The sequence below is a fragment of the Phocoena phocoena genome, chromosome 2 (assembly GCF_963924675.1).
Source record: "Phocoena phocoena chromosome 2, mPhoPho1.1, whole genome shotgun sequence".
NCBI classification, from domain to species: Eukaryota; Metazoa; Chordata; class Mammalia; order Artiodactyla; family Phocoenidae; genus Phocoena; species Phocoena phocoena.
The window spans coordinates 75656810-75670220 of NC_089220.1; the positions used below are offsets into that span (position 1 = coordinate 75656810).

Below are 13411 nucleotides of genomic sequence, written 5' to 3' on the forward strand. Positions count from 1 at the left end.
AGTAAGGAAAAGGATAGAAACCTTTCTTGAGTACCAAGAGTCATCACCTTTGTTTCCGTGGTGTGGAGAAATTGTCCCCAAAGCTGCCTCCTTGGAATACAGCCTCTGCTTGATCTAAGCAGAGGAAACTACAGTACACCTTTGAGTGTGTGAGTGTTCACTAGTCTAGAGTCAGCTCTGATCTTGTAGCAGCCATTCTAAAACCCAGAGCTCAAAATACAGCTCCTTCCCTGGAAGAAAGAGAGCTCAGAACCTTAGTCCCAGAACCACCTAAGGTACCACTACCACCTCTCCAATCTATCCTTTGGAAATGATGAAATGTAAGTTTAAAAAAAAAATAACTTTATTGAAGTATAATTGACATGAATTACCCTGAACATACTTAAAGTGTAAAATCTGATTAATTTTGACATAGGTATGTATCTGTGAAACCATCACCACAATTAAGATAATGAACATATAAAAGAAGAAAAAAAATATAATGAACATATCCATCACTGCCAAGTTTCCTTGTGCCCCTTAGCAATTCACTCCTCTCCACCCCATCCTAGCCCCAACCCGCACCTTTGTTCCCAGGCAACCACTGATACATATGTTTTATGTCACTTCAAATTAGTTTCCATTTTCTAGAATTTTATATAGTTCGAGTCATCCATTATATACCCAGTGGTTTTTTTTTCTTTTGGAGCGGGGGATGCCCCCAACCAGGGATTGAACCTGCGTCCCCTGCATTGGAAGTGTGGGGTCTTAACTGCTGGACCTCCAGGAGAGTCCCTTTTTTTTTTTTTTTTTTTGTCTGACTTCTTTCACTCAGGAGTATTATTTTGAGATTCATACGTGGTGTTTCATTTATCAGTAGTTCCTTTTGATTGCTGGTAGTATTCTGGATAAACCATAATTTATTTATCCATTTACTGTCAATGGACATTTGGATTATTTCCAGTTTTGGTTATTACAAACAGAGCTACTATAAATATCTGTGTATAAATCTTTGTGTAACATATGTTTTCATTTCTCTGGGTATATACACAGGAGTGAAATAGTTGGGTCATAAGGTAGGTACATGTTTAACTTTTTAAAAAAATTGCCAAACTGTTTTCCAAAGGGATTATACCATATTATATTCCCACCAGCAGGGTATGAGAGTTCTAGTTCCTCTACATCTCATCAACACTTGGTCTTTTTAATTTCAGCCATCCTAGTGGGTATATAGTGGTTTTAAGTGTATTAATTTGCATTATTAATTTACATTTCCTTAATGACAACTGATGTTGAACATTTCTTGTGTGCTATATGCTATCTGCATTTCTTCTTAAATAAAGCGTGTTCAAATCTTTTGCTCATTTTTTATTGTTGGATTTTTAAAAATATTTTTATTTTTGAGTTGTAAGAGTTCTTTGTAAATTCTGAATATAAGTTCTTTGTTATATATATGTTTTGCAGACTTTTTTTCTCTCAGTCTGTCTTGAGTTGGTCCCTGTAGGCAAGAAGCCACCCTTCTGCCTAATTTTGAAGGACCTCTTTATGTTAGGATAGGAATGAGAGAAGATGAAAACAGAGTGGGTAATAGCATGTGTAATCATTGCAGATGAAAATTATGCATATGAAGGAGAAATCTTGAGGTGAGATGAATTCATGGAAGTCAGGGATCTGGCTAGTCTCTGATTCTATTCCTTCCTCCAGCGAATCATTAACCCTCCTGACCCAGATTAAGCCAGCTGTGTCTCAGATATCTTCCTAAGAGGCTAAGACTTCCCACACAGTGACTTACTATGAATAGTCTTGTCTGATTAAATGATACTGAAAGACTGTTTGTTCAGTTAATGACAGTCTTCCCAAGTAGAGAATATTATCTAAAGGAGTTTGGATCTCTATCTATGCAATCTATTTGGTCTCAAGAAGACCAGCAGGACCCCAGCAATTCCTGATTCAGGCAAGTCATCCCCCTCCTCCTTTTTTCCAGTAAACAATCTCTCCCCTCCCACAATACAATCCCTGCATACGAATGATTTAACCTTTTGGAAATCAAGTAAAACTCCCAGGCCTTGGGCCAGGTGCTTGGCTTCCCTTCTGGAGACTTCTTTTCTGCATCTATCTCACATGAATCAACTAGCTTTGGCTCAGCTAGACAGGTTAGCCATAATTGCCACTAGGGTTCATTCATCCTCATATGTTATAACATCTTCTAATTATTTTGTTCCTAAAAGAAAAGCAATAAATAATGTCTCTTTCCTTTTTTTTTAACTTGAAATATAGTTGATATACAATATTATATAAGTTATAGGTATACAATATATAGTGATTCACAATTTTTTTCACAATTTTTAAAGTCTTTCTTCATTTATTTTCTTACGATTCTTTTAATAAGTTTTTATTTTGAAATAATTTCAAAATTACAGAAAATTTGCAAGAATAATATGCAGAACTCCTATATCCCCTTCACTTAGATTCCACAATTGTTACCTTTTACTTCATTTGCCTTATCCTATTCTTTCTCTCTCTTTCTACATATATTTGTTACATAATATATAATATGACATATATATTTTCTACATATTACTTTTTGGAACCACTTAAAAGGAAATTATAGACACGATGTCCCATTACTTCTAAAGAATTCACTGTATATTTCCTAAAAAGAAGAACATATGTACATAAGCACAGTATATCCATCAAAATCAGGAAATTAACATTAATATCATTTTACCATCTAACCCATAGACCATTCAAATTTCAACAATTCAGGGCCATGTGTTGCATTCGATTGCCATGTCTCTTTAGTCTGCTTCACTCTAGAACAGTTTTTTTAGTTTCTCCTTGCCTTTCATGACTTTGACATTTTAAGAGCACGGAGTAAAGGCCAATTCCTTTGTAGAATGCCCCTCAGTTAGGGTTTGTCTGATGTTTCTTCATAATGGGTTCAGGTTGTGCATTTGGGGCAGGAATCCCACAGAACTGAAGCTATACTCTCCTCAGTGCATTATATCAGGAGGCACATAATGTTGGTATCTCCACCAGTCTCATTAACATTAATGTTAACTTCAGTTATTGGTTAAGAGGGTGTCTGATAGTTTTGTCTACCATAAAGTTAATTGACAAGTCTTTTTAAAACCTATTAACTAATAATTGTTTTGTGAGGAAATAATTTTACATTGTATATTATGACAACGTTGTATGACATTAAACTTTTAAATTATGACATTATAAAATTTCTACCTATTAGCTTTAGCATTATTTAAAGTTCAGATAGAAATACAAGGGATCCAGAATAGCTAAAATAACCTTGAAAAATAACAAAGTTATTTTTCACATCCTGATTTCAACTTACTACAAAGCTATAATAATCCATGGTATTGGCATAGGATAGGCATGTAGATCAGTGGAATATAATTGAGAGTCCAGAAATAAACCCATACATGTCTGGTTAATTGATTTTTGACAAGTGTGCCAAGAAAATTCAGTAGGGAAAGGATAACTTCTTCAACAAATGGTGCTGGGACAACTGGATAGACACATACAAAAGAATGAAGTTGGATCCTTACCTCAAACCATAGTAAAAATAAACTTAAAATGGATCACAGACCTAAATGTAAGACCTAGCAGTATAAAATTCTTAGAAGAAAATATGGGAATAAACCTTTGTGACCTTGGGCCATGAAGTATTAGACATGACACTATGAAGTTAGACATGGAACCAAAAGCACAAGTATCAAAAAATTAATTAATTAATTAAAAACTTTTGTGCTTCAAAGGCCACTATCAGGAAAGTGAAAAGACAACCAACAGAATGGCGAAAATATTTGCAAATCATATATCTGTTAAGAGACGTGTATCAAAAATTCATAAAGAACTCTTAACAACCAACAATATAAAGGCAAATAACCCAATTAAAAAATAGGCAAGGGATCTGAGGAGACATTTTTCCAAAGAAGATATTCAAATGGCTGATAAACACATGAAAGATGTTCAACGTGATTACTCATTAGGGAAGTGCAAATCAAAACCACAAAAAGAAAGAATAAATTAAAAAACAACATGAGATACCACCTCAATAACAATAACAACTATTGGTGAGGATATGAGGAAATCAGAACTTTCATGAATTGTTAGTAGGGATGTAAAAATGTGCAACGGCTTTCAAAAATAGTTTGGCAGTTCCTCGAACTAACATAGAGTTACCATATGACCCAGCAATTCCACTTCTAGGTATATACCTAAGAGAAATGAAAACATATGTCCACCTGAAAACTTGTACACAAATGTTCATACCAGCATTACTTACAATAGCCAGAAAGTGAAAATAACTCAAATGTCCATCAACTGATGAGTGTATAAACAAAATGTGGTATTATTATTCAGCAATAAAAAGGACTGGAGTATTGATAAATGTTACAACTTGGATGGACTTTGAAAATATTATGCTAAGTGAAAGAAGCCAGACACAAAAAATCATATATTATATGATTCCATTTATATAAAATGTCCAGAATAGACAAATCCAGAGACTTAAAGCAGATTAGTGATTACCAGGGGCAGGGAGTGGGGACACGGGGAATGTCTTCTATAAGGTTTTTTGGGGGAGGTAATGATATGTTCTAAAATTAGGTACTGGGGATGAATGCACAACTCAGTGAATATAGTAAAAATTAAGAAACTGTATACTTTAAAAGAGTGAATTTTATGTTATGTAATTTATATCCCAATAAAACTATTATGTATAATATATATGTATTATATACAACATACATTATACATGTATTATTATATAAATATTACTACATATGTTATTTTTTTCTATCTCACACATATAAATGAGGAAATAAAACATATACGGACAGTTTAAAGAATAATAATAAAGCGTACACATACATACATACCAGCTTATGAAACAGGAGGTTACTAATACCCTCTGTAAGTTCCTCACCCATATTATTCCCTTCTTCTCCCAGAGGGACCACTATCTTGAATATTGTATTAATAACTGCCTTGTATTTCTTTATAATTTTATAAAGAAAATGAAATTATTTATTATGAAGAAAAAAATTTATTTCAGTGTATAATTATATGTCAGTGTGTATTCATTTTCTGATCAATGGACATTTATGTTGTTTCCATTTTTTATTCTTATGAACAACGCTACTATGAACATTCCGATAAATGTCTCTTGGTACATATATGCAAAAATCCCTGCAAATTCTATGCCTAGAAGTAAAGCTGCATGTTCAATTTTACTAGATAATGCCAAGACTTTTTCCAAAGCGATGGCACCATTTATACACCCATGGGCAGTGCATAAAGTGCCCTATCTTTGAAATAAAACTTACAGAAGTGAAATCAAGTGAAAGTAGAATTAATAGTAGCTATGAATAGGACTGAGGGGTGGGAGAGTATGAACAAAGTTACAAAAGCATCTTAAGGTGAGTGGGGAAGAAGCGCTAGTGGGGCCATGCCCTCTCATTTTTTTTTAATTAAAAAATATATATTTATTTATTTGGTTGTGTCAGGTCTTAGTTGCAGCAGGCAGGCTCCTTAGTTGTGGCTCACGGGCTCCTTAGTTGTGGCATGCAAACTCTTAGTTGCAACATGCATGTGGGATCTAGTTCCCAGACCAGGGATCAAACCTGGGCCCCCTGCATTGGGAGCATGGAGTCTTAACCACTGCGCCACCGGGGAAGTCCTTGCCCTTTCCTTTTAAATTGCCTACCTCTGTTTAGTGAGAGTGAAGGGCTGATCACATGGATAGAAGAATGAGACCCACTCATTTGCTCTTGGTTTTTGTTGTGGTATTTGTGGTGGTGGTATTTATCTTCACCTCCTAAACCCACACAGTAAAAATTTTATTATAAGAATATATGAATAAAACATTGAGAAGATTGAAGAAAAGACCTGAGAGCAAAGCAGTCACTGTGAAGGCTAGCAAGACGCCCGACAATAACAGACTGAGGGTTGTTTTCATTCTAAAAGACATCCATCCTCAGGCACCGAATTTACCTTTTGACGCTGGTACCATCACAGGTATCGAGTCTATGTCTCTAACAGGGCCTTGGCTGTATTGTCCACCAGAAGATAAGATGTCGTATCATCTCCCAAGCTGTGAGAGATCCCACAGGACACTAAAATAAAGGAAAAGTTCAGCCAATTACATGCAACTTTGAGATGCCTTCTGCAGGCTATACTTAAGTTGTAGCAGGAATTCCTCAACACTTTCAGGATGGTATATAACATGACATAGTCTTTTTTGTAGTCATGTGGATCACTCTACACTGAAGGGTAAGACCAAGCATTCAGTAATAATGACATTATTTCTTCAAAATGAAATCAATTTTTCTGATTATAGAATTGATGCATACCATTTTGAATCATTTTTAAAGTGTCTGCTCAGCCTGGAAGCCAATGACCATATCCTTTCTCCAGGAAATGAGCCTCTGAACCCCTCTCCACTCCATTCATACGGACTGAGTCACCAGTAACCAGTTTATAGTCTATGATCCAGTTTCCACAGTCATTGTTCATTAGACCAGGGGTAGACAACTGACCTAAGCTGGGCCAATCATATTCTTTTCCCCAGGCATTTGGAAATGGGACTAAGAGAGTTAAATTAGCCTCTGTGAATGGCTAGGACTATTACGTAAACTTGGGAGTTCTGGGATGGCCATATTCTGCTTTGTAGCCTAAATAACTCTGGAAATCCTACCTGCAGAGTCACTTCAAACCTTGGTCAACACTCTTTTTCTGAATTATAATATCCAGTCTCCTGGCTTTAAATACCGTGTGTGTGTGTGTGTGTGTGTGTGTGTGTGTGTGTGTGTGTGTGTGTATACATGCTGTTGTTTCCAAAATTTTTGTCTCCAGCCCTGACCTTCAGATTTGTACATCTTCCTGAATTTTAATCATTTCCACTTGCATGACTGCTAGGTATCTCAAATTCACCTGTCTCACACAAGAATTCTAATTTCTCTCTCAAACCTGATCTCCCAGGCTTTCTCTATCTCCATAAATGGCATTACCATCCCACCATTTCCTAAAGCCTCAATTTCTCCCTTTCTGTCATCCACTAGCAAATCCTCCAGGTACCTCCTAAAAATATATATCACCCTGTCTCCACAGCTACTACTCTAATTCTTGTCACCAGTGTCCCCTACCTCAACTACCATAATGTTCTCCTAATGCTCTACCCATTTTCCTCTCTCCATCCCCCTCCCACCAATTCTCCCTGAAACATCCAGAGTGCTCTTTAAAAAACAACCCAGGTCATCGCATTTCCTGCTTAAAATTGTCCAGTGGTTTTTTCTTTACATTTAAAATAAAATCTAAACTCCTTACTGTAGTCAGCATGGCCTCTATGATCTGACCTTCTTCCTATTTCTCAGATCACGCTTTGTATTTCTCCTCCTCTAGCAAATAACATTCCTTGCCACTGGCCTCCTCTCTGCTCCTGGAACCAGCAAGCTCCCTCTTGCCTCAGGACTTTTGTACTTGGCTGGAATGTTCTTTCCCTTGCTCTTCACATGGCTAGTTCCTTCTTATCCTTCAGTCTCTCACGATCTTTTCATCTGCCAAGAGGACTTTCTCTGACTTCATAACTAAAGTGAGGACTTCTTCAGTTATACTCTGTCATGTCGCCCTGTTTATTTCACTGGTAACACTTACCATATCCAGAAACTATCTTCATTTATTTACACTTATTTATTACCTCCTCTTCACTAAAATATAAGGACTTTGAAAGCAGACAATTGGTTTATCTTATTTACATTTATTTCCCAGCACTTGAACAACTCCTAGAATGTAGTAGGCACCTAATAAATATATATTGAATAAGTGAATAGGTGAATGAATAACAAGTCAAGAGAGAGAATGACACTGAGTGGCTGAGTTAAAAGGTCCTAAAAGCTTCCTATCCTTGATTTTAGTCTTTTCCAAGGCCTGTCTCTGTTCCTGCCCTTAGGTTCTGTAGGAGAGTATTATGTCCTTACAACAAATTCCCCTTTTTGCTGAAGCTAGCTTGACTTGTCAACTTACAAAGTTTGCTCACAGGCTTATTTTGAACAAGCAGAGAAATACAAAGAAGGTAAAAAAGCATGATGGAGAAATTCTATTACTGGGAGAAAACATTAACATTTTGTTGATCTATTTTCCAGACAATTTAACTTGAATTGAGTCATTCATATTCTGTTCTGTGATGTTTCACTTTTTTAAACCACAATAAGTGGAGAATATCTTTCAAATGACATAATTTTAAAGGGATCTTTACAGATTTCTATATTAAGGAAGCTGACTATCACCCAAAAGTTGATACGCTTTCACATGTTAGACAATAGTCCCAGGATAAGAACAGAATGGAAGCAACCGAGGAAACCATTTTGTTTTAATGTCAATCCTCACACTGAAAGTAGCTTTCGTAGGTCTGCTATATTACCCCATTTTCTCAGCCTCCTATCATAGAGAAGTAAGATGAAGGGAAAGGAGGGGTGACTGCATCACAGACCTCGTCCTCTGGACCTGAAGCCATTTGCAAAAATGAAGCTGTAGTGGAGGAAGGGATGCTGTGGTTCTTTAATACCTGGACCCAGAAAAGATTGTTCTGGTTTATGACCCTTCCAAAATACACCACCAAAGCTGCATAGCACTATGGTGCCACTGGAAAGCACCACTAAAAATGGTCAGAGAAGCTCTAAGAATGAAATGGAGCCTATCAGAATACCAGAAAAGAAAACTCAGGGGAGAACGTCACTGAAGGTGTGATGAAGGGACATCCAAATCCAATGAATTGACCAGATTTAATCTCTCAGGAAAAAAGGAGTGGAGAGTAGATGTAAGGAAGAAGAATTTATCACTTGTTTTGCACCCAATGAAATGAAAGACAAAAAGAAATCCGTCGCAGTGGTATTGAGTTGCAGTGCACTGGGGCAATGGTAGGTGAGTGAGGGCAAAGAATTAGTCTTTAGTAGTGATTGCTGAATAAAGCCAGTATGATGACATCAAAAATTAAAATCATATAGCCAACTCCCCTTACTCTGATTTTATACTCACCTCTGATTAAAGTTGGAGAGAATGAACTGTAAATAGTGACTGTGGTCAAGAGCCTAGGAATAAGAAAGACAAGGATCCACATATTTTGATGTGTGACCATGGACAAGTTACTTAACCACCCTGCTTATTTTCCTTACCTATAAAATAGGGATGAAATACTCATCTCATATGGTTATGATGAGGGTGAATTGAGATAATGCCTATAAAAAATTTGCATAATGCTTGGCACTTAGTACAGGCTCCATATTAGCTAAATGTTAGCTGTTTTTTGTTGTTTTCACTGAACTAGTCTCTGGCCAATTGATAATTCTATTGTATTTATCAGTATAAGTTAATGATTTATATTATATATGTAATTATCTTGTATGTTGGTTAGTATAAGTCATTTCTCTATAGTGTTTATATATCATGTGTCTCTTCACTAGTCTATCAGCTCTTTTTTTGTTTTTTTGGGTTTTTTTGCGGTACGCGGGCCTCTCACTGTTGTGGCCTCTCCCGTTGCGGAGCACAGGCTCCAGACGCGCAGGCTCAGAGGCCATGGCTCATGGGCCCAGCCACTCCGCAGCATGTGAGATCTTCCTGGACTGGGACACGAACCCGTGTCCCCTGCATCAGCAGGCAGACTCTCAACCACTGTGCCACCAGGGAAGCCCCTCTATCAGCTCTTTCAAGGATATCTTTGTACCTAACAGAGTGCCTGGTATCTGCAGATACATAATAATTTTTCAACTGATGTATTATTATGATATTGGATTGTGGCAGAAATTGTTTTCCTTTTTAGAGTTGCTTTTAATGATTTTACAAAGTTTTGCATTAATTCTCCCTCACGTCCAAGAACACAGTGAAGTGAGAGCCATAATGGTGTCACTGATTTGAGTAGGAGAGAGAAAAAAGAAGAAAAATGTAAAAATCAGGTGAAAAAATCTGCTCAAAAGAATGTCAGTAGCATTTCAGTGGAGCATAGGAAATGCTGCAAAAATACTCCCATCCTCTAAAAATTCATGGATTAAGTGGGCCTATGAGTCAAAATATAGAAGTAGGGTTTTAGCTATTTTAAATTTAATATGGATTGGGAATTCAGGTCTTCCCATTACTAACTTTAACAGGCCCAAGAAACAGTCAAGTCCCTGAAAGGGGGGCTGAAATTAGGCTCCTTCAAATCTGGGGGAAGGAAGGGACAATTTGTGAATAGACTCTTAAAGAAAATAGTTTTAAAATGAGTGAGGGAACTCAGGAGGAGCCGATCTTATGTAAGAGGATAGAAGCAAAGGAGATGTAAGCATTGAGGAAGAAACTTGGAACAGAGATAAAGAGAAGCTATGGAGAAAAGTGTAGTCTCTGTAATTTTAGTGTCGGTTGTACGAATGATCAGAAAAGATGACAGGAACTCCTGGAATTTGGACTGAACTTAATTTGACAAATATTACTGAGTACCCATTTTGTGCAGCTGCTACAAGGAGAAGAAAAATAAAGCCCTCAGATTTGTGGTTACCAGAGTTGGGGGTAGGGGGGAATGGGAATTGGATGAAGACAGTCGAAAGGTACAAACTTCCAGTTATGAGATAATTTCCAGGGTTGTAATATACTATGTGAGAAATATAATTAAAACTGCTGTATGTTAGATATGAAAGTTGCTAAGAGAGTAAATTTTAAGAGTTCTCATCACAAGGAAAAATGTATTTATATTTCTTTAATTCTGTATCTATATGAGATGATGGATGTTTACTAAATGTATTGTGGTCATCATTTCACAATATATGTAAGTCAAATCATTAGGCTGTACACTTTAAACTTATACACTGCTGTATGTCAATCATAATAATAAAAAACATAGTTTCCCACAAAAAAAGAAAGAAAAATAAGTGAACAATTAATGAGGACAGGAGAAATGAGAAAAGCACATTCTTAACCGTAAGGTAAAATATAAAAAGTCAATCCGAGGGCTTCCCTGGTGGCGCAGTGGTTGAGAGTCCGCCTGCCAATGCACGGTACACGGGTTCGTGCCCCGGTCCGGAAAGATCCCACATGCCATGGAGCGGCTAGGCCCGTGAGCCATGGCCGCTGAGCCTGTGCGTCCGGAGCCCGTGCTCCGCAACGGGAGAGGCCACAACAGTGAGAGGCCCGTGTACCGCAAAAAAAAAAAAAAAAAAAAAAAAAAAAGTCAATCCGAGAAGAGCAAAGCAAAATGAAAGTGTAAAAGAAGACTGAAATTCACATTTACTTGAAGGATCAGATAAAGCTTTATGGAGGGAGGGTTGTTGGAGTCTGGGAGGGATTTTGGCAGGTGGAGATACAGAGTGTTCTATACAGAGAGAGGAGAGTTTCAATAGAATCAGGGATGGGCAAAGAGCAGGGTGGTCTTCGACAGTAGCAGGTAGGCATGACAACTTTGAGAAAGAAGAGCTGTGGGAATTTAAGTGAAAGGAAGCATATTTTGGAAGATCTTGCATATAAATTAGAGGCATCGTATTCATTCTGCCAATGGGTGAGAATTACACATTTTGAGCACAAGAGCAATAGAGTTAGAGCTGTGGAAGGGCTTTAGGAAGATTCATCTGGCATAAGTGAGTTAGAGAGACTGGCAGAGAAGAACATTAGGATATTGCTGTGGTTCAGGCAAGTGGCCTTGAATTAAGAAGGATGGTGGCAGGGGGATGGAAGAGGGGGATAGATCACGAAGACACTGAGGAAGGAGAATCAAAATACTTGCCAACTAGTTGGATGTGGTATGAAGTTAAGAAGGTGACAGGATTAAAGATGACCTAGTGATACTGTGTCTGGATGCCTGGGAGACAGGCACAATACAAAATGAATAAACTTATTTCACTCTTTTCAAAAACACCCTAAGGAAAGAAATGAAAGACTATAAATATGTATTAGATATAAACTTACAGTTCTTGCTTCCTCCAGAGAGCTCTCTCTAATTCTTTTCTCTGTTTTGATGTCCTTCAGGCCTATAGAATCCTCTTGTCCTCCTGGCTTGTTAAGAGAGGAGTTAATACAGTTCTGTTTAGCTCTTAAGATGTTAACTCTTTGCACATCAGAGCTTGAAGGCTGTGCTTTTTCCTCTACGTGTGCTGTGGTTGGAGCTAAAACATTCTTTAGCATACCAACTTCTCAACTAAAACTAAAGCTGAAAACGTATTTATTTGATTTGAGATTAACAGAAATTTACTGGTGTTGGAGAATGATCTTTAAATCTCTTCCTGAAGGGCAACAACAGTGGGAGATTTTCTGGAGCCCTGAGGATCTCTTTGAAGGGAAAAAACTCTGCTCCATTGGTGGGATCAGTGTGCCTGCTCAGTTCATGTGTGCCAGGACCCTCTCAAGTAAAAGAATGTATATAATCCATTTCACTGTGACCATAGTTTCCAAACCAAATATTGGGATGTAATTATGCAACAACACAACTTGACATTTGAAAATTAGATGTTCTTAAAAATTCTGCATGCTGGTCACTGCATTCATACTATATATTAAGTGAAATATAGTCTAAATCATTACATGAAATTCTCTTTGTTATGCACACTCAGTGTATACATTGAAAAGGGATTTCCAGGAGGGTGAGCACATGTTTATGGGCCCTGTGTGACTTCCCTATGTCCTATAAATAAAATGAAATAAAATGAGAGAGACAATTAGGATGTATACAAATTATCCAGAACACATAAATCTCCCAGTGAAAACAGGAAAATCCAACAAAATATTTTCCCAGGTCTAAATGACAGACTTATAAAAACTGGCCTTTTCTGCACCCAAGATTGCTTCTTGCCCAAGCAATTTCTCAAGGATCTTGGGTCTTCTCTCCTTTTTCATATGATCTAACCAGAATTAGTGCTGGGCAAAATTTTGAAGTAGGCCAAGTTTGTGTTGGTAATTTTGCTGTCTTTTTTCTGAATCTCTAATTTTTTAAAGATTTCCTCCTACCCCTTTCAGGCAACCAGTTACCTCCTGTTTTTTCCCCGACAGCCTCATTACACTTTAGAGTGAATTTATACCATTTGATATTTTTTCACTAGGCTTAATGTACTTCTAAATGTAGACTATAGGCTTTGTTCCATGTGGAAGGAATTTCAGTCATCAAGGAGTTGGAGGACTTCCCTGGTGGCACAGTGGTTAAAGAATCCGCCTGCCAATGCAGGGGACATGGGTTGGATCCCTGGTCTGGGAAGATCCCACATGCTGCGGAGCAACTAAGCCCATGTGCCACAACTACTGAGCCTACGCTCTAGAGCCTGCGAACCTCAACTACTGAGCCCGAGTGCCACAACCACTGAAGCCACACACCTAGAGCCCATGCTCCACAACAAGAGAAGCCACCACAATGAGAAGCCTGCACACTACAACGAAGAGTAGCCCCTGCTTGCTGCAACTAGAGAAA

General features: G+C 37.6%; 1 protein-coding gene across 1 annotated transcript in view; it reads right to left on the minus strand.

Moving 5' to 3' along the window:
• Positions 1 to 11982, minus strand: part of RPGRIP1 (RPGR interacting protein 1) — a 71948-nt gene extending 59966 nt beyond the window's left edge. Inside the window, exons 1-2 of the mRNA XM_065872115.1 lie at positions 11923 to 11982; positions 5992 to 6113 (exon numbers count right to left, since the gene is read on the minus strand). Of these exons, the coding sequence (XP_065728187.1) occupies positions 5992 to 6010 (19 nt within the window). The 5' untranslated portion in view covers positions 6011 to 6113; positions 11923 to 11982. The remainder of the gene's footprint in view (positions 1 to 5991; positions 6114 to 11922) is intronic.
• Positions 11983 to 13411: the final 1429 nt, after the last annotated feature.